The sequence below is a fragment of the Streptopelia decaocto genome (genome assembly GCF_964273445.1).
Source record: "Streptopelia decaocto genome assembly, chromosome: Z".
Taxonomy (NCBI): Eukaryota; Metazoa; Chordata; class Aves; order Columbiformes; family Columbidae; genus Streptopelia; species Streptopelia decaocto.
In genome coordinates this window covers 19,440,541-19,464,782 of record NC_138657.1, presented here as the reverse complement: position 1 = coordinate 19,464,782, position 24,242 = coordinate 19,440,541, and the positions used below count along the sequence as shown (strand labels likewise).

At 36.4% G+C, this 24,242-nt stretch overlaps 1 protein-coding gene across 5 annotated transcripts in view; it reads left to right on the top strand.

The window, feature by feature from the left end:
* Positions 1–24,242, top strand: part of CCDC171 (coiled-coil domain containing 171) — a 155,420-nt gene that overhangs the window by 34,536 nt on the left and 96,642 nt on the right. For all 5 annotated transcript variants that reach the window (XM_082074301.1, XM_082074299.1, XM_082074298.1 and 2 more), the window contains exons 9-12: positions 7,131–7,269; positions 15,529–15,631; positions 20,271–20,374; positions 23,229–23,318. In XM_082074301.1, coding sequence (XP_081930427.1) covers positions 7,131–7,269; positions 15,529–15,631; positions 20,271–20,374; positions 23,229–23,318 — 436 coding nt within the window. The remainder of the gene's footprint in view (positions 1–7,130; positions 7,270–15,528; positions 15,632–20,270; positions 20,375–23,228; positions 23,319–24,242) is intronic.

Sequence of the window (24,242 nt, the reverse complement as noted above, 5' to 3'; positions counted from 1 at the left end):
AAATAGGATGCAGAGTACTGAGTCTTCTTCCCTAGCTGAATCGAGTGTATATTGGGGTGAGAAAATGTCAGGAAGAAAAATGGTGTTGGAAGCCAAAGAACTGAGGAATAGGTAAAACAAAGGATAGTAGCAGGTGAAATTTAGGGAAAGAGGAAGTTTAAGAAGACTTAAAGCGGGTAACGCATGGTGTGGGTGTGGGAAAAGACTCAGGCTGGTAGAATGGGTTGGAAAAATACAGAGGTGGCATCTCTTTCAGTTGAGGATTATATGGGTCTGTACACTTAGGTATTTATGTTGGTTTATTCACACAAGTGATAGTGGAAAACAAAAGAAACTGACTTTCCTACAAGTAAGAAAGTTTGTGGGCCTCAGAGAGTTTTTTAAGATGCATGGTTATAGAGATGTTTTCAGTGACATAGTTGAAACCTGTGCTGTATTATAAACACTTTAGACCTCCTAATTAAAATAAGGCCAAAGAAATCTGAATATATGATTGTGTATTTAGGTAAACCAGAGTCATATGGAAAAAATTAAAGCTTTTTTTCTCACAGAAAAGGAAATACTTTTTATGTTAAATATTTGTGAAAATATGTGAAATACATTGTGATAGTAATCTAATGTGATGCTTCAGGAAGACAGCAGTCTTCACAGCTGGGAAACTGAATAAGTATATTTCAAGATTCTCTATGGTCCTAAAAGAACATCAGTTAATTAAACTGTAATCTCTTCCTGCCTGGTTGTTTTTGCTTTGAGCACGAGCTCTATGGCAGCAACATACATGACACTAAACTGTAATACCAAGTTCTTTGACTTTCCTTCAACTGGAGAAGATATGTACCACTGATTTGACATGTTATTTGTTTTTTGTTGTTTCGTTTTAGAAAAGCTAATTTGTGTTCAAAACAGCCTTGTTTGGAGGAATGGCTGTTGGATTAGTAGTTTTATTTAACAAGCTACTTTGCACTGCATGTGTTTTTCTTGTATGTAACTTATTCTTACAGAGAATATAGTGTGTGTGGGGGTTTTGTTGTTGTTGTGGTTTTTGTCGGGGGGGGGGTTTGTTTTGTTTTGTTTCTGTGTTTGAGTAGTCCAGAAAATATGCAACATTCATGTTAGAGATGAAATCTTTCTCTTCCTTTCAGACTCAAAAGTTTTCTTGAATTAGTGTTCTTCCAGTGCTTGGTCTTGGCCTGTTATATTCAGTCCTTCCAAGATCTAATATTCCAAGGTCCATCTTTGTATTTGAGATTAGACCAGCCAAATACAGCATCCCCAGGTGAAACACTAGGCTTTCTTAGTCCTTTTTTTTTTTTTTCTTGCTAATGCTTTTTAAGATGTTAAGTTTTCGGTCTAGAATAATTTCTTCTGTTTTGTCAACATGGGTACCATAGCATGGTTTTCTGTAATTAGTCTGTTAACCTTCCAAGAATCTCCGGATACCATATACTCCATCCTTATGGAAGTCTCAGGAATTTTTCTCCTGTTGTTTCTGTCCAAGCTCAAAAACGAGCACTTGAGTTGTGCAAGCAGCTCATGGATGTCCTCATGTCTGTTATTATGTCTCTTGCATTCTTAAGAGAAAAAAGTGCATCTGACCCATTGCTTTTGTTTCTGAAATTCAAGGTAATGAGCTTAGTGAAATACAGATCCTGTCAAATTGAAGGGTGCAGTCAGTCCATCTGGAGAGTTAATAGACTTATAGAAATTGTATCTGTGACTTTTGGAAGTACTTAACTTTTGAAATGCAGAATTACAGTCTTTTTATCTTTATTGCTCTTTAGAAAATGAATGTGAGGTCATGTTGAGCTTTGTAGTCATAAGCAAAGGGTTAAAATTACAGAAGACTCCCTGTTTGGATTTTATTATTTGATGTGAAATGAATGTGGAGTCATGAACTCTGCATAAATGATTTTTAAAAATACAATAACATATATAAGCATTATATATGCACCTAAACTGTAAACCACACATCGTGCAAACCAAGTCCTGAAAAGAACATTAGTGCTTTACACTGGGAGTTACATACCAGCAAAACAATTTGATTCTCAGGGTTTCTAGTATGTTTGGCATTTTTATGCTTTTGTCTGTCTTCAGTTGTTCTTTTTAAACTTCCATCACAACTGTTCTCTCAGGTGCTCCTCTGTATTGTTTTCAGGCTACTACAAGATGTTTTATCTTTAGATATCTATGCTCAATAGTAATTTTCAGTAAAAGATCCTCTGATGAAAGTTCCTTCAGACCCCACAGAAAGTTTGTAAAATATGAGTTGCTTACCTACTTTTTTCACAATTTTGGTTGGTTGATTTGATCACAGCAGACTGCAATAGCCCAAAGTGGTATGCATGTGCATGTAAGCTTCCTTAACCACCAGAGTTTAGCATTTAATTCTGTGAATTATATTAGCTTCTCAGATGAGTCAAGACCTTTTATCACAAGAAGCCGTCTTAAGTGGAGTACTGCCTGCACATGGAATACTTCTGTCCAGTTGTTACCATGTGGAGCTCCACTGTCCCTTTAGGTGTTGAACGTGAGCACACTTTCAACAGCTCTGTATTGGAAATCACACTTCACTAGGTTAGTGACAGACATGTGAGTCTTTAAGGCCTGAATTATTCTATTATTAGTGTGAATATGTTCTGAGAATCAAGGGATGATAATAAGATAAAATGTAAGCTAATTAGAAGTATTTTTGATAGTAGCTTAATCATCTGTTTAGGATTTTTTCAAACCATTAGAACACAAGTTTTACCACAAGATCTGCTTTTTAAATTAGTAATGGTAGTTAAAAATTGTGAAAAAACATAAGTAGTAATTTTCCAACTAAGTATTTGAAAGATTTTTAAAGATATTATACTTTTCTGTATTAGATTATTCAGATCAGTGTAAGGATAATGGTTAAATATTGAATTACATGTTCTGTTTCTTGTGAGAATCTTTTATCTGGATGTATGAAGCTATTTCTTTGAGAAGTGAAGTTTTTTGTGCCTATGATAGTTCTGGTCCATGGAAATTATATTTTGGAAAAATAGGAAGAACTCTTAAACAAAAACTTTACCCTAAACCAAAACCAAACCAACCCAAACCAACCCAAACAAGCAACAAAAAAAAAAAACAACCCAAACCCTACCAAAACCAAAATGGAGTTGTTTTTAGTGACTATCTTTGTCTGGAATTCTGTATTTGTTGTGGCTAAGACTTGGAAATACAGTACTTACAAATATGGTACCAGTTACATTAGGAACTTTGATATTAGTGCTTATGGAGAAGTTCATACTTGTGTTACTAAATGCAATGAGAGACTTAACCAGCCTTTCCCTTTTCCTCTAAACCAGTTAATTCATTTATTTCCCATGAAGGCAGATTTGCTCTATTTTGCGTGTTTTTGGTACAAAAAAGAATTTGTGCCTATTTAAAGATCTGTTCTGTGTGTTAATTGGATATCGGAATAAACTTTGTCTAATATCCAAACAGTACTTCTCACTACTTGCAATCATCTGTTGATGAGGGTGATTACCCCTAGCAGTGTCTGCCAACTGAGGTTTTTGAAAACAAATGATCTTCTGTGATTTCAGGGAATGCAAACCTTTCTGTGAAAGTTAACACAGTTAGACAGTTGTTGGTTTTGTTAATAGAGCGTGAAGAAACAGAAACTATGCCTATGCTTACAATTTTGTTAGTCCAGACACCTAAATTTCCAGAGCTCCGTAAAGATAGATAGTGAAGTTCAAGCTTTATCTCAGATGGACATCAATATACCCAGTTCCCTTGAGGTCCTTACATGGGGTGGGCATGTACTGCTTCCTCTGTTTTCCGTGCCTTTTTTATTCTTTGAAGCATACAAGTATCAGTAACATTGGTGAATATCAGTGATTGCTTTCACGAGATCCCTTCAGAGAGAATACAAGAGCCTTTGATCTACTTACCTTTGAAGGCTGTGGTCCTTGAACTCCAGACAATGTCAGGAGCTTGGCTTTTTCTTTTAAACCATGATTTGGCATCCTAACATGTTTTGCCTTTTTCTGGAGTAGTCCCACAAGTTTGTCTTTAAGCCTTGGTCTTTGGAAACTCTTGGAGACTTCATTTGTTGTGCTAGAACACTTGTATATCTTTTTAGCTGGACGTTATGTAGGATAAATTATACCAAAGTTGGAAGCTACACAAAGCTGTGAGAATTTATTTTTTCAGAAAAAGATGGTTGTAATAACTGACACCAAGCAAACAGCCTTTTCTGGGTTGCATAATTTATTAATTAGCTCTGAACCCAGTAGCACTATGTAAATTGGAAGCAACATGGGATTTGGGTCTTCGTGTTAATTTACTTGAAGAGTGAGAGCATGACAGAATAAATTGGAACTGCTTTTGCTCTGTTTCTGAAAGCTGTGGGGGTACAAACTACTTTGGGGGACTGAAACAGGCAAATTTTTCCTCTAAGAATAAGAAGTTACCATCTACACCCAAAAGAAAAAAAAAATCAGCCAGGCTGAAGCAGAAGCACATAAGTATTTGGAAGACTGATAAAATAGTCCTTCAGCTAACAGGATGTATCGATCCATAAGAAATACGTCGAAGTCAGAAAGTGAAAATGATGATTGAAAAGTTTCAAAGTTGGAAGAACTTTGAGCCCTTTTCGTTACTTTCAGGTCTGGTGAGACAGAAGTGATAGGAGAAGAGACGAGGAATTGAGAGACACCTGGATGTTCCCATTGCTAAGAGTTACATCAAAGAATAGTTAAAGTTGAAAGGGATCGCAGGAGATCTATAGTCCAACCTCCTGCTCAGACCAGGATCAGGTATGAGATAAGGTTGCTCAGGGCTTCAACCAGTTAGGTCTGGAAAAGCTCCAAGAATGGAGATGGCACAACCTTTCTGGGAACCTGTTCCACTGTTTGGCTGTCTTTAAGGTGGATACAGTTTCTCCTTGTCTGAACCTCTTTAGATTAAATTTGTGACTGCTGTCTCTTGTCCTCTAGTCATATGTTGCTGTAAAGTGACTGGTTTCATCTTCTTGATCAACTCATTTTAGATACTGCAGGTCCTGTTATACACCCTGAAGGTATCTCTTCTCCAGCCTGAATGTAGCAAGATCCCTCAGTTCTTACATGTACTTCAGCCCCTGAGCATGTTGGTGACCTTCCGCTGAGCTCACTCCAATTTTTTTCCCGTGTTACGGGGAAGTGTGTGCTTAAAACTGGTCATTATCCTAGATGTGTTGTAATGAGTACTGAACAAAAGGTGATTAATTGCTTCCCTTGCTCTTCTTGCTATGCTACTCCTAATACAGCCCAGGATACTGTTAGCTATCTCTGCTCATACGCCATGCTGCTGATTTGTGGCAAGCTTGCTGTCTACCAAGATTACTGGGTCCTTTTTGACCATAGCTGTTCCCCAGCTGGTTACCAGCCATGTTGCTTCAGGGGGGCTCTTGCTTCCTAAATTCACATCTTTGCATATGTCATTGCTGAATCTCAGAGGGTTCATGCTAGCCCATTTCTCCTCCATGTCTAGGTTCCAGGGAATGGCATCCCTTCTCCTGACCGTACCAGTTATGTTGTGACCTGCCCCCACCCAGTTCACTATTATCTGCAGACTTGATGAGATTGCAGTCTTGGCCTAATCCATGTGATGGATGAAGATGTTAAACAGATTCTAATACAGTCTCCTACAGTGTTCCACTTGGTATCAGCCACTGCCATCTGAGCTTTGCCATCAAGCCATTTTTATCAATGTTGTAGTTCAAGTATCTGGACTGAAGTCCTAACTTGGCTCTAAAAATATCGTGTGAGACAGTGCCAAAGGCTTGCTAAAGTTGTGTCATATTTAATCTACTTGATCTCCTTTTGTCCACAGATCTGGTCATTTTGTCATGGAATACAACTGGGTTGGTCAGACATGATTTAGCCTTGGTAAATCCTCGCTGACTGTTACCAATCACCTTTTTCTCGTTTATGAGCCCAGAAATCTGTTTTAAGAGGACTTGCTTCTTGGCCTTCCTGGGCCTGAAATGAGGCTAACTGGTTCCTTGGGTTGTCCTTTTTCCCATTTCTGAATAAAGGTGTGACATTTGCCTTTCTTCGTTTGCCAGGGACCTCCCCTAGTCTCTTTGATGATAATGAGCAACCTCACTGTGATATTGGCCAGCTTTATCAGAACCTTTGAGTGTAGGTGAGCTGACCTTTTCAACTTCTATGGCTTGAGTTCTTACAAGTAATCCTGGACTTGGTCCTCACCTACTGCTAGTAATTGTTCTCTTTGAGCCCTTTTACTGATCATAGGGGCTTGGAAGACCTTGTCAGTGAAGACCAAGTTAAAAAAGTCATTGAGTGTGGTGACCTTGTCTGTCTGCTGTTGATAAATTACCTGGTCTGTGTAGAAGCAGGTCCATGTTTTCTTTCCTACCTTAATGAAGTGGTAAAATCTCTTCTTGTCATCTTTGTCATGCTTTACAAACATCAGTTCTAGGTGAGCTGTTGGCTTTTCTGACACCATGGCTACAAACTCAGGCAATCTTTCTAAATTCTTCCTTGTATTTCTGTCACTGTTTCTCTCCTGCATGCTGTTGTTTGACTTTGTAGCTTTGTCATGAGTTGCCTGTTTCGTTAGTCCAGGCTCTTTGTATATGTTTTCCTGAGTACCAGGAGGACTGATATAGTACAACAACTGTTTGAAATTTTGGGAACAGTCTACTGGTGGAAAAATTTTAAGTCATGCAATTCTGAATAGAATATAGTCAGGAATGTGGAAACTTTAGGAGCAAGCTTTGTACCTGAAATAATGGTTGATTATGTGAGGGACATGTTTGTATGTGACACGGTTTCTGAAGACAGCTACTGTTGTAATTAAAAGATGATGAATTTTGTTTATTATATGTAATTTGGAGGCTGTATCCAAAGTCCAAATGAATATATGACTGGAAACCTAACACAATCATTGGTGATAGAAAAGAACATAACCACTTCCTGAAAAGCCTTAGAAGGAGTATGTAACTTCCGTTAAAGAAAAAAAAGCTGCTTCAGAAGCCATATGATGTGGTAACATGATATGTGCCATATACATTGATTATCTTTAAAAGTATATAGTATACTTGGCAAAAGTATTTTTTATAAAAATGTTCTAATGCTGAAACTTTCCAGATTAGAAAGAGAGTGTTTCTCTACAAACAAGCAAATGAATGAGAAGATTGAGGAAAAGGAAGCGGTAATTAAAGACCTCACCCAGAGACTAGGGAATAATGAAAAAGCCTTCAGAGAATTACAGGAGCAACTTTCAATGGTAAGACAAAATGCACATGGCACTCATTGTTTAGGGTTTTTTAAACGTACTGTGTACATGATCTGCATTTGCTGTGCTGAGCTGTGGAAGAACTCTGCCATTGTGTTACTCTGATTTATTTATGTTACTCTGTTTTGTAAAACATGAGTAAATATAGCTAATACACTGGAGAAGCTAATTAAAAAATGTATTTTAAGTGATACACCATGTATTTAGCTGAAGAGTTATTTGCAGAAAACAATTATTTTAGAAGTATGACTGTGAGAAAATATTAACTTCTGTTTGTATTCCTAACAAAGAAGGCAATTTGTAGATCTGGATTATGGTTCCTTGTGGAGAATGTTCTATCTTTCTAGCCAAGCTTTCTTCTTTTCTTAGTTTTATTAGCTACCATTGTAGGCTTGCCTATTTCTATTCCAGGTAACATTTTGTTTTTAGTGCAAGAATTTAACTGCAAAACTTGCTTGAAAATTCCTTATTTGAAGGTGACAAAGCAGAGGGTATTTTTACTTTGGTGTGGATTTGACATGTTGGATATATTTTACTGGATTATTTTCTGAAGTCTTTCTCCTTTTACATGACCAACTGTGACTTTCTCACTGTCTCTTCCCACCTCATCTTTGAATAACAATTTTGCCATCTTGTTGCACAGCAGCAAGGATAAAGCAAAGATCTTAGGATATCTAGAAAACCTTCTCTGGTTCCATTGCATCGTCACATTTGCAGTGTTTCTGTACTTGCACATTGCAAAGTTTTTTTTATGTTGGCTTGCAAATTTGTCCTCTTTCTGTTTGTTGGAGCTGTGAGTATGGAACATTAAAGTGGTCTGTAAGCAGGAAAAGAGACCCACATCAGAGGATCTTCAGACTTTTTGATGTCTTCTGTTGAGCTGATGGAGTTATTTCATAAACTGTCTTAGTGTTACCCTCTTCTCAGACAGTCTAGTACCCAATACATTGAAGAAAAATAAAATAAAACCTCCCTCTTCCTTCTGGGAGAATCACAGCTTCTTCCATGCAAGCATTAATGTATTAAAAGGCATTTGCTGGTCTAGGTAACCCAAGAAAGTCATCAGGCACAAAAGGAATGCAAAGAGACAAAAGCAACTGTCTCCTCTAACTACAGTCAGTAATGAGTGCTATTTATTAATATAAAATACAATCCTAAGCTCAAAAATTTCTACTATGAACCCTGAGCACTTGCTAGCTTTTTGTTTCATGTTCCTTAGTAAAATGTATGTTGTACCTGACAAGAATTCAGGACAAGATTATGTTCATGATCAAGTTTTCTGATAGTGGCAACAGTATTAAATGGTGTACTCAAAATGAACATTACATTACTGAAAGGTAAAAAACAGAATAGATTGTCTCAGTTATAAGAACTGTCTTACTCATAGAGCCAGTTGTTTTAATTGTTTTACTGGAATGATTTCAAACCACAAGACTGTCTTGAGCAGGTAATAAAAATACTCATTTTCTGAGGAGCTGTATTACTGGTCCCCTATGGGATTAGATTTTTATCACCTTGGATGGCTTTGTATTTTTCCTGAAGACTTTTGTATTTGTTTGGGAAGCAGGACTGCCTGTGTGTGGTCTTATTTACTCAGTCTGGACAGCTTTTTGTTATTTTTCTTCTCAAAATGAAAAAGCAGAAGACTCTAGCAAAAACTGAGTATAGATAATATTTCATATACTGTTATTAGGCTTCCCTATACCCATACTAAAAACGTGTGAAAGTGTCAGTGCATTCTCTTCCCTTCATTTCCCTCTCCTGCTTTCCTGATCTATTCATTACTTTCTTATATTTTATTCCACTGTTAGACATTCTGAATATGTCTTTTTCACTCCAGTCTGATAATCTTATATTGGTTTCTCACTGTACTGCTATAGTACAAGTTAATATTTTTGTTTGTAGAATATTTGGGAAATATAACCAAATCAGTGAAGGCTCTTTGTTGAAGCAGACTGTCTGTTGAAGTAGACTTACGCATGGATGAAATGCATTATTCGGAAACTTTATTTGAAAAAGAACTTTTATTTTATGGCTCAGTTGAATGTATAGTGAAGTAGTTATGCTGCTTTTAATTTTAAATATCAGCATGTGGCAGAAGTTTGCCAGAAATTTGCATGGATCAAATGTGATAGGATCTGTTGGTATCAAACAAAACTGCTTATGAATGTTCAGCATGAGCAGGCTCTTAAGAGTTCCATTATGTTTTTTCTGAGGAAATTGGTCTCAAGCTTGTAGTTATTTCCAGGTAGGATTTTTAGAAATTTTTAGCTTGAAGAATAGGAATTTGGAAGAATGGCCATTGTGATTCACAAGTTGTTTGAAATTGAAACAGCCCCAGCTGTATTCCTGCCCCACGGAAAGAATAAGATGTGCCTTTAATAGTTTTAAAAGTTACTCAGGATATTTACATTTCTGGCACCTAGTAGTGGATGGTCTTTAATTCTTAGTACTGGACAATCGGGAGACATAGAACCTTTATTTTATGAGAAATGTATATTGAAATTTGGGGAACTTGCCAATTCACCAGAATGTGTATTAGGAAATTGAAGTCATTAAAAATGGTGTGTTTTAGTATAAATTCTTTTAATTTGGAAGAACTGTGTATTCATTTCCTCCTCTTTGTATAGATACTATCAGGAGTAGCATAATCTGTGTATAAGTAGTGTAATAGATTACACACAGAGCCAGTCTTTTTCTGTGTGGCATATAAATCTTTCCCTTATAGCCATGCATGCACTCATGCACTGTATACATCTCAGCTGTCTGTAACAGCTTTGTAGGTTATTGTAATGTGAAAGACAGAACAGAATTGTGTGAGAATCTAGTTCCTGGACCTAGACATTAACCATTGTGCTTTAACAAAAGTGTCGTAAGAATTGGCTGAACAGACAATGAAATACCCTGAAGATTATGATTCTGTTCTACAAATTCTATGGAGTAGAATCTGGTACTAAATGGCAAAGATGTAAATTCCATCTAGATGATTAATTGTGAACAGAGCTTTTTCTTTCAATTAAAAACCTGAGATGCAGTCTTAATTAATTTTGTGCTAATGATTGTTTAATGTTATGTTACCTTGATTTTTGTTTTGCTTGCCTTATCTCAGGGTTGGAGTGTTCCTACCCAGATGCTACTTCTGTTTTTGTCCTAATTTAAGAAAACCAGTCAGTCTGAAGCATATGCTTAAAGGATCTTCTATGGAGAAACCAATTTTGTAGTTTATTCTGGAAGTGGAGAGGTCACTCAAGCTCTGATGTGTCAGTGTTTGAAGACAAGCATCTAAAAATTATTTTAGAGTTGCTAGTTCTCTATTTCCTCTGACTAAAAAAAATAACCGAAAACACACACACACACACACACACACACACACACAAAACACACAAAAAAACCCCACAAACCAACAAAAAAAAAAACCCAAAGAGATACTTCATAACATTCTAACTCTCCGAAAGTGGGACGAGAATAGTTCCATGTAAAACTTGAGCATTTTTGATTAATTTTATTTCAGGTGATTGAAACTGAGACACTACATTTCTTGAGAAATTGTATTTAATTTACATATTGCTAGACACTTGTTAAAGACCCCTCTATAGACTTCAGAAATTTCTAGCTAATATAAAAATAAATAAACTATTAAATATTCAATAGTTAAATAACTCGAGCAAAAATAAACACTAGCCTAAGGAGGGAGATTGTTAGTGAGGGTTTTGTTTTCTTTTTATATTGAAATTTATGCTTGGTTGTGCCACTATTCTGCTATACAGAATGTCACTCAAGTAAACCCCATTTTCTGTTAACTGTGGAGCAGTCACTTGGAGCCTGTTTCTAAAAATGCTTTGATTTTGTTTCCCCAAGGTCATGCCTGGTTAACATTTTGATGTTTTTTTAAAGAATTTACCCAAATGCTTTTCAAGGAGTATGTGAACATACGGCTTTATGGTGGCTGTGTGTGCAGTTCTGGCTTTGGCATGTGTTTTGCCAACACCAGATGGGATGTGGACTGCAGATTGAGTGGCTGAATTAGTCCATGTGCAAGACAGCCACACAGGGAAGTTCCTGTAACTGTAAACAAAGTAGAGGAAATTCCTCTTGGAATTATGGCAGTTCATTGCAGGACTGCACCCCAGTTCCTTTCATAATACTGCTGTGGTTTTGATAAGTTAATTTTGAAAAGACCTCAAACGCCTGCTTATGTGTTTATTTTTTAAATGTTATTGAATTCGAGACTTGTGGTACAGATGCATATGTGTGGCATCAGGTCATATGGGCTATTCTCAAAGTGTGCATAGAGCTTGCATTAATTTTATTCAACAATACGTTTTAGAAAATGCTGAAAAATGAATGGGACTTAATTTCTGTCCTGGAACAGATGATAGAATGATACCAAAACCAAATACTGGTAGTTAAGGAAAATAGCTCTGCAACTAAGGTTGTAGAGATAAATGCAAGTGCTCTACTTCTGGAAGCTTAGTATAATTCTGATGGTGGGTGGAATATTTTTGAAAGTAATAGGTTTTTCTAATAATTCTGGTTATCCTTACAGATAAGGATAAGCATTTGGAAAAAAATATTTTCTCCTGATTGGAACCTGCAGTACTTGTAATGAAAAATACTTGGATTCTATTTAATTTCTTTAAAGGTGCAGTTGTGTTTTAAAATTGGTGGTTAAGTAAATATATTGACAAACACATTTTTGACCAAAAGTTCTTTTATCCCTAAGGGATGTTTTGTGATAATAGGAGCCTTCTTAAGGATATGAAGTTTGACTTAGGAAAGCATTGTATATGCTACAATTCAGCGTATATTCTGGGCTCAGAAAGTATGACTTTGCTCTCATATGGTTTTGTTTCTGGCTTCCTATTCTGAATATTTTGTGAGAGAGAGAATCGTGTTTCGGTGGTATAGGAAATACTCCTAATACATTTCAAGAATTTTAAATTCTCAAGTGTTCATGCAATCGTCACAGGAAGACTTTACCACTGGTCTCAGGGAATGTGGGGATTCTTGAAGGCAGGTTCTACTAGTAAAGGCCAAGGTGAAAAAGGCATTGAGATGGCCTTTTCTGTATCCTAGTCACAAAATCTCCTGCCCCATTCAGCAGCAGGCCCACATTTTGCCTAGTCTTCCTTTTGCTAATGATGTACTTCAGGAAGCCTTTCCAGTTGCTCTTCATATCCCTTGCCAGATTCAACTTTAAGTGGATTTTGCCTTTCCTAAGCATATCCCTCCATGCTTGGACAAGTTCTCTATATTTCTTCCAGGTCACCTATGCCTACTTTCACCTCTTTTTTGCTTTCTATTAATATTAGAATTAAGTCAGGGGTTCCTTGTACCTGCTGCTGCTTTTGATTTTGAAGGTCATTTTCAAGGCTCACCTCCAAGGTCAAGAATGGCCCATCCTGATGTGCAGGAAGTCAAGCAAAGTCAGCAGAACATTTACTTTACAAGTGTACTTTTACCTGTGTTCATTAATGTGGTCTGGGAAGCAAACTCTCTTTAAGTAATGGCTTTAGCACTTTCTCACTGGATTTCCCTTTTGAAGTAGTCGAGGGAACACTCACATCAGAACCCTTCCAATAGTTCTATGGGAATGGCATCCCCTAACACAAATATGATGATGGAGGTGGAGTTGTTGAGAGGGAAGTAATCTCATCTTCTGGAATAGTTGGATCTGGCAGAAGATATCTTTCAGCAGTTGCAATTGATTGTGTTTTGACTTCTACACTTGTGGACTCCATTTTCCTTTTCAAAATAAAGAGTTATGTATACTTTCTGAGAGTTATAGCTGCTGCTGTGAACTATCAAATGAGAGCTCATGGAGAAGGTGAAGCTACACGCTCCTTAGAACTGTGCAGTGAATGTGTGAGGGAAAACAGAAGTTTTAGAAAGGGAAATTCTAATTACCTGTAAGCAAAGAAAACCCCATGACTTCACAGTGAGGACTGTGAGATTTTTGGAGCAGGTTGCCTGGGGGCTTTGTTGAAACTCCCTCCCTGAGGATACTCAAAACATGACTGGACAAGACTCTGAGCAACAAAACCTGACTTCAAGCATGGCCCTGCTTTGAGTGGGGAGTGGGACCAGATGACCTCCAGACATCCTGTCAGCTTAAATTATTCCATGGTTTTATGACTCTGCACATTCTTATTAGATACCTGTCAGTGAGACACAAGAAATTACATCGATATGTTCTGACCCTTCTGGACTCCTAACCTGTGCCTGTATTTCCAGCACCATAGTTTATAGTATTTTACAGTATTTTTCTTCAATTTCTGATCATGGGGACAGTGATGGAAAATGGGAGTTAGAAAGGAAAGATGCTAAACACTTTGCACCTGAGATATAGATAAACTAGCTAATCTAAGGAATTTCCTCTTGATCTTTATTCTGTGCAAATTAAGCATAGAGAATTGGTGAAGGCCGAATATACTTGAATATATTGACTAAATTGTGGTAAATTAACTAAACCAAATGAACAAATTGGATGAGGACATCACATTTTTAATTTTCCATGGGAAAAGGTTTTTCTAGGAAGATTTAGTCTGACCTTGTCTGTGCTGGAGTGGTTTATGTAAAAAGAATATTTTATGGTGATGCTGATCATATTGTTATATATTCTTATTTGTGATATGTGAGGTATCTGAGATAATATGAGTACATGAGAGTAAATTATTCTAATGTGTCTGCATCCCATAAAATATTTTTACTGGAACTCAGCAATTTCGAACTCTATTTATATAGATAATTTTATAGAGTAGGAATTACAAGTTAGTTATTTTTGAATATATAGAAGGGTTTGGAAATTCGTTATGTAGTACAAACCCTGACATAAGGAAAGGCATGTAAATGCTACAAGGGACCTAACATTGAAATACACATATGAATAATATATTAGTTGATATACACTACATATAATTAAAATTGAAAAAGTAAAGCAAATTTATAAAATATTTAAACTGAATAGTGAAGAACACTGCAGAGAATTAAATGAATTTCTTGTTTTTTTAGTCTGACAGTTATATGCTACCAGTATGTAGCAGTTTTCCTGTGGAGGATGTTTCCCACACTTGAGAAATTGATGGGATCCTTACACATGCAGTGAAGAGTAACTAAAGCAATAGTTTATAGATATGATAGAAAACAGTGGGTTTTCTCTCAATACAAAAAGTTTAACCTTCCATCATCAAGAAGAAATTGAAATTTCTCAAATAGGTGTTAAAATTTTGAATAAAAATAAATGGAGTCATTAAAAGCATTAAACAAGGCATCTTTGAGCATAACTGTTGTCATAAGGAAATAATGAAGTTATTTAGATCTAGTTTCCTCTTCATTTGGGGGGAAGAGCTGTAGAGAGGTTTGGTGGTTTGTTTTGTTTGGTTGGTTTGTTTTATAAAGTGCTGAGATGTATTGCTTTTTGTCAGTCAGCTGCTAAAATTGTACATTTCTTTGAGAAGTCAGAACTATGTATGTCCAAGAAGACATTGGTCTTGTTTGGAATTAATGAATGTATGTCTTTGAAAACTGCAAGTTTTATTATCAGATATAAATTGAAGGAATTATTTGATATAGTCTTTCTATTTTAGTGATTAAAAAAATCAGCTGTAATATCCCTCTACCCTCAGAAAAAAGCCAGTGTCTCGATTTGAACAGTAGGATGCACTTAGTGAACAGCTTTCTTTAAGAAAATACAGTGATAAGAGCTGAAGGACTCTGCTGCTTTATATTCCATGCATAAGGAGGAGTTTTTGATATTAAAGAAATCACTATCAAGCATGGAAGACACTAACAGTTAAAGCAGGCAGATTTGCAATGAGAATAGGTGTGGGTTTTGACTGAGTGCCAAATAATGAATTTCTAGCCTGTCTGCCAGTAGTTTGGTGTCTTTCTGGATGCCCTTGTAGGGTGTAACAATAGATTTTGTTGCTTGCATAGATGGGTAGTAGTTAATTAATGTTCATTATTTTTAAAGGAGAAGATGATCAAGAATATGTTCTAGTACAACCATTTTTTCTTTTTGACTACCTGAAACCTTTAGTTCTATTCTAAGTGTGTTTCCAGGGTTCTGTATTACTTATTTGTGATGTCACGTTAGATGTCTTGGCTCAAGAAAAGGAGTGTTAAGAAATATAGCAGGAATTTAAATTTAAAGGGGAATAAAAGTAACATTGTGAACTATATTTCTTCTGTTTTAAGATTTTAATACTTTTTTTTTCCTCTTGTCTTGTCTGTATCTCCTGTCAAATAAAGGCCAAAAAACACCAGGTCTTTCTAACAGAGACATATGAAAACAACATGAGAGAGCTGGAGTTACTCTTGGACAGCTTTGCTATGTCAGGCCAGCGGACAGCAGGTTAGTTGAAGGTATAAAATGACAGATGCATCTGTCAATGTTCCAAAGTCACTACATTGTGGGAATTCTGCAGATGCCTCTTGCATTCCCTCTTCTCAACATGCTTTGATTTGATGACATGATAAGAGCAGTTCTCACAGCAGTCAAATGGCCTTGCTAGCTGAGAAAGGGTGACGGAATGTGGACCTGCTGTTGTCAGCCCAGAGCTTGATTTACAAATGCTGGGGTATATATGATCGGTCAGAAAAGGGCTCACTTGCTGTGCTCTAAATCCAACTGAGAAAAAAGTCCTTACAGTATACCTGCAAAGGGAACAGATGTTTTGCCTGAACTGAGCCAAATTCTGAGGCAACCTTCAGCAACTTAAAGGTCATATATTCACAAAGGTTGTGTAGGACACATGATAAAACACAATACTTTTTACTGTTGATTGTGGCCTAGTACTATTTTGCATTCATCTGATCTAATACAGAGCAAATATTTCTCTGTTTTCATTAAAATTAATTATAAGACAGTGGCTGTCACTCTGATACTTAGCTTCATCTGTAATGATTGTATAAAACTGAGCAAACTGCTGCCTGCTTAAACATTTGAAATAGTGGCTAAAGTAAGCTGAACTTTAACGTCAAAGCCTGTAATTTTTTTTAAAGGTGAAAATAGTACACTTTCAGAAGTCTTCATTTAAAACTATCTATGAAAGTTTTCTCTATGAGGTTGCTGTTAGAATAATCACATATTAGACACAAAATGCTTCCAACTTACCGTGGAGGTAAACTGGAAGAAAATAGGCAAAATGTTGCTTAAAGAGACAATGAGTTAACGTTATATAAATTGTGATGATATGTTTTTGCACTTTTTAGCAACAGTGGACATAAGGGGAACGTATAACAACTTTGAAGAGGCATTTTTATGTATTTTCACACACACAAAAAATTAGGGCCTGGTACTGTTAAAATTGAATAAAATAACTTCTTGAGATTTCTGTCGTCCTTAAAAGCTGAGCTTTTAATCTGAGATGCATTGATTTCCTCAATTTTGTTTGGGAACTGGTTTTGGTTTTATTCTGTAATTATAAACATAATACCTGTGGGTAATACCTGCAAGTTTACTGTAGATACATCAGACTGAAAAGCTCTGCAAAACGATGTTTTCCTCAATCTTGCAAAGTTCCACGTGCCAAGAGAGGCTTCTGCAGTTCTGGGAGGAGTTGGATGCTGCTGACAAAGTGCAGTTTCCAAAGCAGTAATTGTCTTTTGGGGAGGTTTTCTTTCCTCCCTAGTGGTATACCTTGCAGAGAACAGCTTTGACCTGTTTCTGTAATATTAGAGATTCAGAAACAGTAATTTCAGTATTAATTGCTTTGTTTAAGGTAAAGTTTTAAAGATCGGGTTTAAAGATATCTTTTTTTTTTTTAAGCTTTAGCATCTCTGCAGAGGCTCAGTTGAGGCAGAAAGTCAAATTTAGCACTTCTGTGCATTGAGCCTTTACGGCTAATACTAAAATGGACATTGACTAAGACATCTGTTTTACATATTTACTATGCTTCTAAGTGTGAAACTTAATTTTTTAATGCTATTGCCTTACTGTGTTGTACTTACAAATTTATCATGTAGCAGTATTTCTTTCAGTTTCAATAAAAATGTTTAATGTAATCATATTTGAAATGGGAATGCCTAGATGCCAATAAAAGTAAATCTTGAATAAATCTATGTAGCCTAATTAGCAGATGAGGAAGTACATGAGCCACAGCTGGCTGGGCAGTCTTTGTTTCTTGTTCTTGTTTATAACTTTAAACTCAAGTGGTTGAGAGATCCACTTAAAAATCTGTGAATACTAAAGGCCCAGCCCCTTCATTTCGTTGCTAATTGGGCTGTGGTTTATTGGGCTCAACAGGAAAAAGAAGAGAAGACTTTATATCTTTAAGATTAAAACCCAAGGTATTTTAAAAAATGTTTTGTTTCTTTATACATTCCAACATAACAAGCATAAATCCATGTCTTCTACTTTTAAGTGACCTTTATAAATTTTCCACGGTATTGTTATTCTTGTCAGACAACTTGCATGATTTCAGTTTGTCCCTATTCAGTTTATCATATTTGCAGTTATTCACCAACAGGGTTTGTGCTCGGGGAAGTTTGCCTTCATTTCAGGAAAAAAAAAATATTTGTGCTTTTAGTAATCTGAAAAAAGAAGTGAATTAATGTGCTAAGAGTGGGCCACCGGTAGTGTTTTGGTCAAAAATCTGAAACTCAGCACCATAGGAGCTGCTATGAAGAAAACTAGCTCTATCCTAACCAGGCCCAGTAATATCAGTAGAAAGTCTGAAGCAGCAAGTTCAAGAGTTCACTCACTTGTATACCTCCTGTCCGATTCCTACCGAACCCAGCATTTTCCCAAAATTCTACCACCAAACTCTTGGTGATACTGGGAAAATACTTCAAGCACTCTAGTTTTTCTTCCTCATCACTGAAGTAGGCCCCTCCAGCAAGAGAGTGACATTTGGATTATGTTGTGTCTCTCCTGCATAGTTACATGAAGACAACATTAGGCCTATGTTAAAGCCACAGGCTTCTTTTCAGCAAGTGCAGGAAAGAGGAATTTGGAAATTCTGTTGGCAGACTGGACTGCCTAGAAAACAATAGGGTTACAATAGATAGTAGTGACAAGTCACTCTTGTAACTGAGGAGACCGGACTGAAGCCATGTGTATCCCTAACTATAGCTGTGGTTAAGCGATAAAAATGATAGTAAGATGTTACTAGTCTCTTTCTTAAATGTGAAATCTGGACTTCTCACAAAAGGTCAGATATTATGAATTCTTAGGTTGATTCCAAGTGTAACATTGCTATTTGGGACATCTCTAGGACTCAGAGGTTTGGTTAAGGGCACTGGGGTCTCGTTGAGAAGACTCTGGTTTTCCCTGACTCTGTAGACCTTTGGAAGCTGTGGTAAGTAGATGTCCACTGGAGTGGCTGATAGGACAGAGCCAAAGTCCATCACTGGTACATACGTTCTGTTTAAATTCAATTGTGTGCTGTGGAGCAGACCTTCCTGCTGTTACTGAAAGCAATCTTGCAAACTTGCATTGGTTTGACTAGGTGTGACTTTGACAGTAACAGTTGGCTGGCAGTCAAAAAAAATAAGTTATTGTTCAATCACAATAGTACTCTGTAATTGCTGGTATTATCAAAGAGTTGGGAGAGAAGAGGGTAAAAAATTGAAAAAAAATTTAGAATGGCTGTTGACAATATTTTGAGTTGTGCATATGTGGAAGTTTTCCACTGACTAGCAATAGTGCATTATGTATAGCCTATAGGACAAATCTTTCATTTCTGTATAGTGCTTTGAGTAGAATATCATGCTTATTAGATAACACTAACCATAGCATTCTTATAAAACCCCACAACTTCTAAGTCTGTAAGTGGACCTCCTCTAGATGACAGAGTTTTATGGAGAGCCAAAGAAAAAGCTTTGACTTTAATATCTGATTTGATTTTGTGAGCCACCCTAAGTAAATTGCTTAGTGATGCTGACTTTTCAGAGGTGATAAACACCTGTATCATCATTTAGTATTGTGGGAATTATGGTAGTCTAGCCTGTCTAGAATTCAAATTCCACAGATTTTTTTCACTGCCTTTTCAAAGTAAGGACGGTATTAGCGCTGGTAAAGTTAGTTTTGCTTATAGAACGTGTCAAGACTCGTGGAAAAGATGATGCTATCATTTGTTACAAAACAAGTCTATAAATGCTGCATACTAATATAAATAATGCTGAGAAGAAGAATCTGTCAATAATCTGGTATTTGCTGTAACACCAGAGAAAAATGAATAGTTTGTTCTTGGAAATTTAATATCAGCTGACATCTTGTGACCTCTTGATCAATACAATGTTGTTTTGCTCTCTTAGCACATTGTACTATGGGCTTTGGAATGCTCAGACTTGTTCATATGTCCCTAATTAAGGCAACCAGATCAGAAGTGTCTGTCTAAAGGTTTAATAAATAAGTGTACTGTGTATATAATGGATATATCATCTTTAAGATTTATAATTGAAACATTATGTAGGACTCTGCAGACAGATAATAAATTTTTTTTATTATTTCCTTTGGAATGAAATTCAAGATAATTTAAAAGGTTTTTAAGACCTCTCCAAGCATAACATAACCATGTGATCTTTGGCTCGGTAAAGCTTTGAGTAAATGAAGTACTACATTATAATATGCATGCTTAGTCACAACAGCAAAATAATGTCAGGAAAAGTGTAACATATTTAACTTTCAGGCAACATTTTTCAAAGTGTGTTATTGTGTGGTTTTAAAGTTGGCTGGTCTGACTGAATGACACAGACTTGACCACAGTAGAAATTATATGCGAGACTGCATACCAAATACATTAGGTAGAAATGTAATCCAGAATTTACAGTTCTTTATCTTGTATTACAGCTTTTATACAAATGTCTTTCAGCTGTATTTGCTGTGAAAGTATGGCTATTCAGCTGCATCTCTTGTGGCAAACAAGGCTGCTGTTCAGTGTTTTGTATTGTCACTGAAGCCCTAGCTAATTTTAATACCTCTCATCCAGGGTGAGTAGTTTTCTCTCTGTGGCTTTAAGGCTTAATTTTCATTCTGTATTTTTCTTCAGGCACCTGCAATGACAAAGGTAAAACTGTGAGGGGCTCTGTCCTTGAGACTTTGAGGTGTACCTTGACAGTTTACCAGAACAAGCTGGAAGATATGTCTAATGAGGTAACTCTTGCACTGTTTGGCTCTATATGTATCGCCTTTGGCCTGGAGCAGTATATGCGCTTTGCTTGTAAAGAAAGTCAGAAGAGTGGGAATGTTGAGTTGACAGCTTCACATATACCCAAAGAAATAATGTCTGTCACTACTGTTTCTCTAAGCTTGCCCTACAGTGAAGTGTCACTTATGTTTGGGGGTACAGGGAGAAGAGATGTTTTCTTTTTTTCTTTTTAGTTTAATTTCGTTTTGTTTCCTTATTAAGCCTATTGGGGTTATTATTTTCAGTACACATTCAGGAAAACAAGCCATTCATATATAGGATTTCAGTTAAAAGATGATGATTTAAGAGTTGGGCAGTGTATACAGCAGTATTCCTAAATATGTGACATTTGGGCATCAACAGTCATTGGTACTGGTTATGTGAATGTGCATGCCCATGCACATTTAAAAAGTGGCATCATTTTCTGAGATGAGTGTGTTTATGACGAAATCTCTTTTGGTGTTATTTTGAGGTCTTTTCAAGTAAAATAGGACTGTGACTGATACTTTAAGGTATCTAAGACAATAACGTAAATATTTCAATTTTGGAAGTCTTACCCTTGAAAAAAAATGAACTGTTTTTAATGCAGTCTTACTGGCCTTTTATTTTACTGACTGAAAAGTCGCAATCTTGCATTTATTTTCTCATTTGTATTGCTAATGTGATTAAAGTAATTCTCTTGGGTGTAAATGTTTTATGAATTTGTGACTTGAAAGGCTGTTAACTGCACTGTTAAATCTTTCTGTAAAAACTTGTAATTAGCTTATCTTTGGATAAAAGTGGTAAATACAGAAAAGCAAGGTGTGATAAGGTTGTAAAAGTGCCAGTGCTGTTTTTTCATTTCTAGGTTTTGTCTTGTTTTGACAAATGCATAGCCTAGCTAGTCACTCACAATGTTTGGGTAAAAAAAAGGAAAAAAAAGAAAAAACACAGCTGAAAAGCATATCAGCTTTTCCCCTTTTATTGGGAAAAGAATGATCTCCCGCAAAACCTTTGAGTTTGTTCAACGGGCGCAAAAATAAGTGACCATGGAAACAATTATACTTTTGTAAACAGCAAGACTGTTAGGTCTCTCCCAGTGAGATAAGAGAACCAATGTGTATAGTCATTATGAAACTCTTCTGAGACCCAAGTCTGGAAGCTGCAGAGTAACTAGGAACATATTACCCACAGCGAATTGTTATTTGGGAGGAGGAATGTCACGTGGTAGGCAGCACAGTTGAAAAGTCGACTCAGCAGGCTTTGGCTTAGTGATGTGTTTTGTTGTGAAACTGTGCCAGAGACAGCAGTGGGGAGACCAAGGGGGTGGCTGCTAAGAAAGCAAAGAGAGTATTCTGACAGAAAGAAGAATGAACTGTCAAGGAAAATAAATCGCAAGCAGAGCAGGACCAACTGATGACCTGCCACAAGACTTCCCAGTAGGACTGCATGTGACTGACCCTGAAGTTGTCATACGGAGCCAGAGATCACTGAGCACCTTCATGGTGCACAGAAAGGGCAGTGCTCTGTCCTTCTTGATTACCCCCCACCCCCATAGATAACGCTGTTTCTGGCTTTTTATATGTTAGGTATGTTTAGTAATAAAACTTTTTAATAATACAATAATGCACAAAGGGACTATGAAGGGCACTGTGCAATAAAACCAGGATGTTTTAATACACAGCAGTAAAGGTTTAGTTTTGAGTAATTATGTAGTGGTTCTTTTTTATAGAGAAATTTTCAACAAGATCCCACATATTGATGGTGTTATTAATATATGCGTACACCTGTATATAAATACGTGAAATATGCTGGTAAACTTGTCGTGTGTTACCTTTAATGCACTCTGCTAAACATTAGAGAAACATTAAACATTAAATCTGGTTCATTTGTGTGACTTAAAGGTGTGTAAGTGTTTTGTTTTCAACAGATAACAAGCTTTTGACTTTCTGCATAGTGCAGAGGCTAGAATATGTTTGAGGAGAGAGAGGTTAGTAAATCAGCAACAAAAGTGGAAATACTCCAGTAGCATTCTGTGATTTACTGCAATTATTTCTAAGGGTTCTGCCAGGTCTCCCGATTTTAGATCAAACAAAAATATCATTTCCAAAGTAATCTGTAAATTTTGTAAATGGAATATTTTACTTCCAAGATGCTTCTTAATGCTCAAGTGCTGGCAGTAACCTGCACTACAGCACATCTCTATTTGATGCTTTCTTTCAGACATTTGTATTGCTAACCTCATCATCAGGTAACCAAAGAGACAGATTATAATGATATGATGTTATCTTTTTTTGAAAGTGGATAGTAAAGCTAGTACACGTTATGTTCATGAGCTACCTTTAAGTTGGTTGCTTGTAACACCGTGAACACTTCAGTAGTCACCATACGTCTTGGGAATGTTGCTGGTTTTTACAGGTGTGTGAGTGCTGTTGAGCACTCAGTAAAAAGTAGACACTGCACTTGTAGCTGTACAGTTTCTGCAGATGTTGGCCACTGACTTTGAAAACTTGTTCTCTCAAACCACTCCCCAGATCATAATCTGAATTTTCTTACACTTTCAAATGCATTTTAAAGTCTGTGTTTTTGTCAGATATTTTGAGAGTCAATGGCAAAGTTAATAGTGGACTCAGTTTAGGATTCTGCCAATGCTATTTGACTTAAGTGATTATAAAAGTGTTACTTAGTGTTTTTTTATATTAGCACATTATTGAGATTGTATGGAGTTTACATTTTGTGTATGTGGTTTTTTTTACATTTATTTAGATAATTCTTCCTTTATATGTGAGTGATTATGTAACCTTTCTGTAAAAGCCTGTTGGTCCTCTGTGTTTTTCACAGCTTGGGAAAATGAAGGCTTTGTGTGAAAAGATGACAAAAGAACTTGAGATATCCAAAGAGAAAAGGTGTGCTTTAAGTCAAGACCTTAAGGTATGGCTGCATGAACTTAACATGGAATTTGAAAGTTCTAAAAAAAGTATCTTTCTGGATTTAAGGTGTCTTTTTTTTTTTCTTATCAATATAACTCTCTATGTTATTGTAGTCTGTTGAGCAGACTAGTGTCCTTTGCATGCTGCTTTTTTCTGTCTACCACCTTAGACTACATTACGGATCATTTAAATGCTTGCACTTCTGAAAAAAATTGAAATAGATTTACCAATTTGCAAAGTGTTGTTTTATATTGAAACCAGCATCAGTATTTTTTTTTCTTAACTTTTTCTGAAGAAAAGGAGAAGAGAATTTAATTATCTCTGTTCCTATGAAAGCACATTTTGTTAAAGCTGTCCTTTGTTGATTTTTTTTTTTTTCTTCTGTCTGTGCTTATCAGACAAGTTTATAAATGTATGAAGCATCAGGTCATCCTTAACAGTTGTACAGTGTACAGCCCAAAACTTTTTAAAGTAAAATGTACCTGGGAGCTCATAAAAACAATTGAGATCTCTTTTCTTTAGTTTCTGAACAAGATTTTTTTTTGTCTCTGCTTTTGGCTGACACACCACTTCTGTAATGTCCTGTCTGGTTAGATCAGTGGCCAAGGGAGTGAGGAAGTCCTGAGGTCATGGTTAAACTTAATCTCCCAACTGGCAGTGTATTATGTTACTGCCAAAATAGAATGTCTCTACTCCCAGTGTTTCTCAGATTTTTTTTGCTGGGGATATGCTGCTTTATCGTTTCAGTTTAATCACAGATAATTCTGCAACACTTATTGAATCTTCATATTAATTGATACTTGCACGTGATCTCCTTTCATCTGATCTGAACTTTGTTCACTAATTTATGTTCAGAAGGCTTAAAACTTCTGCCTCTGTTACAGCACCTTTGTAAGGCACCTACGAATTTTGCAAACTAGTGCGA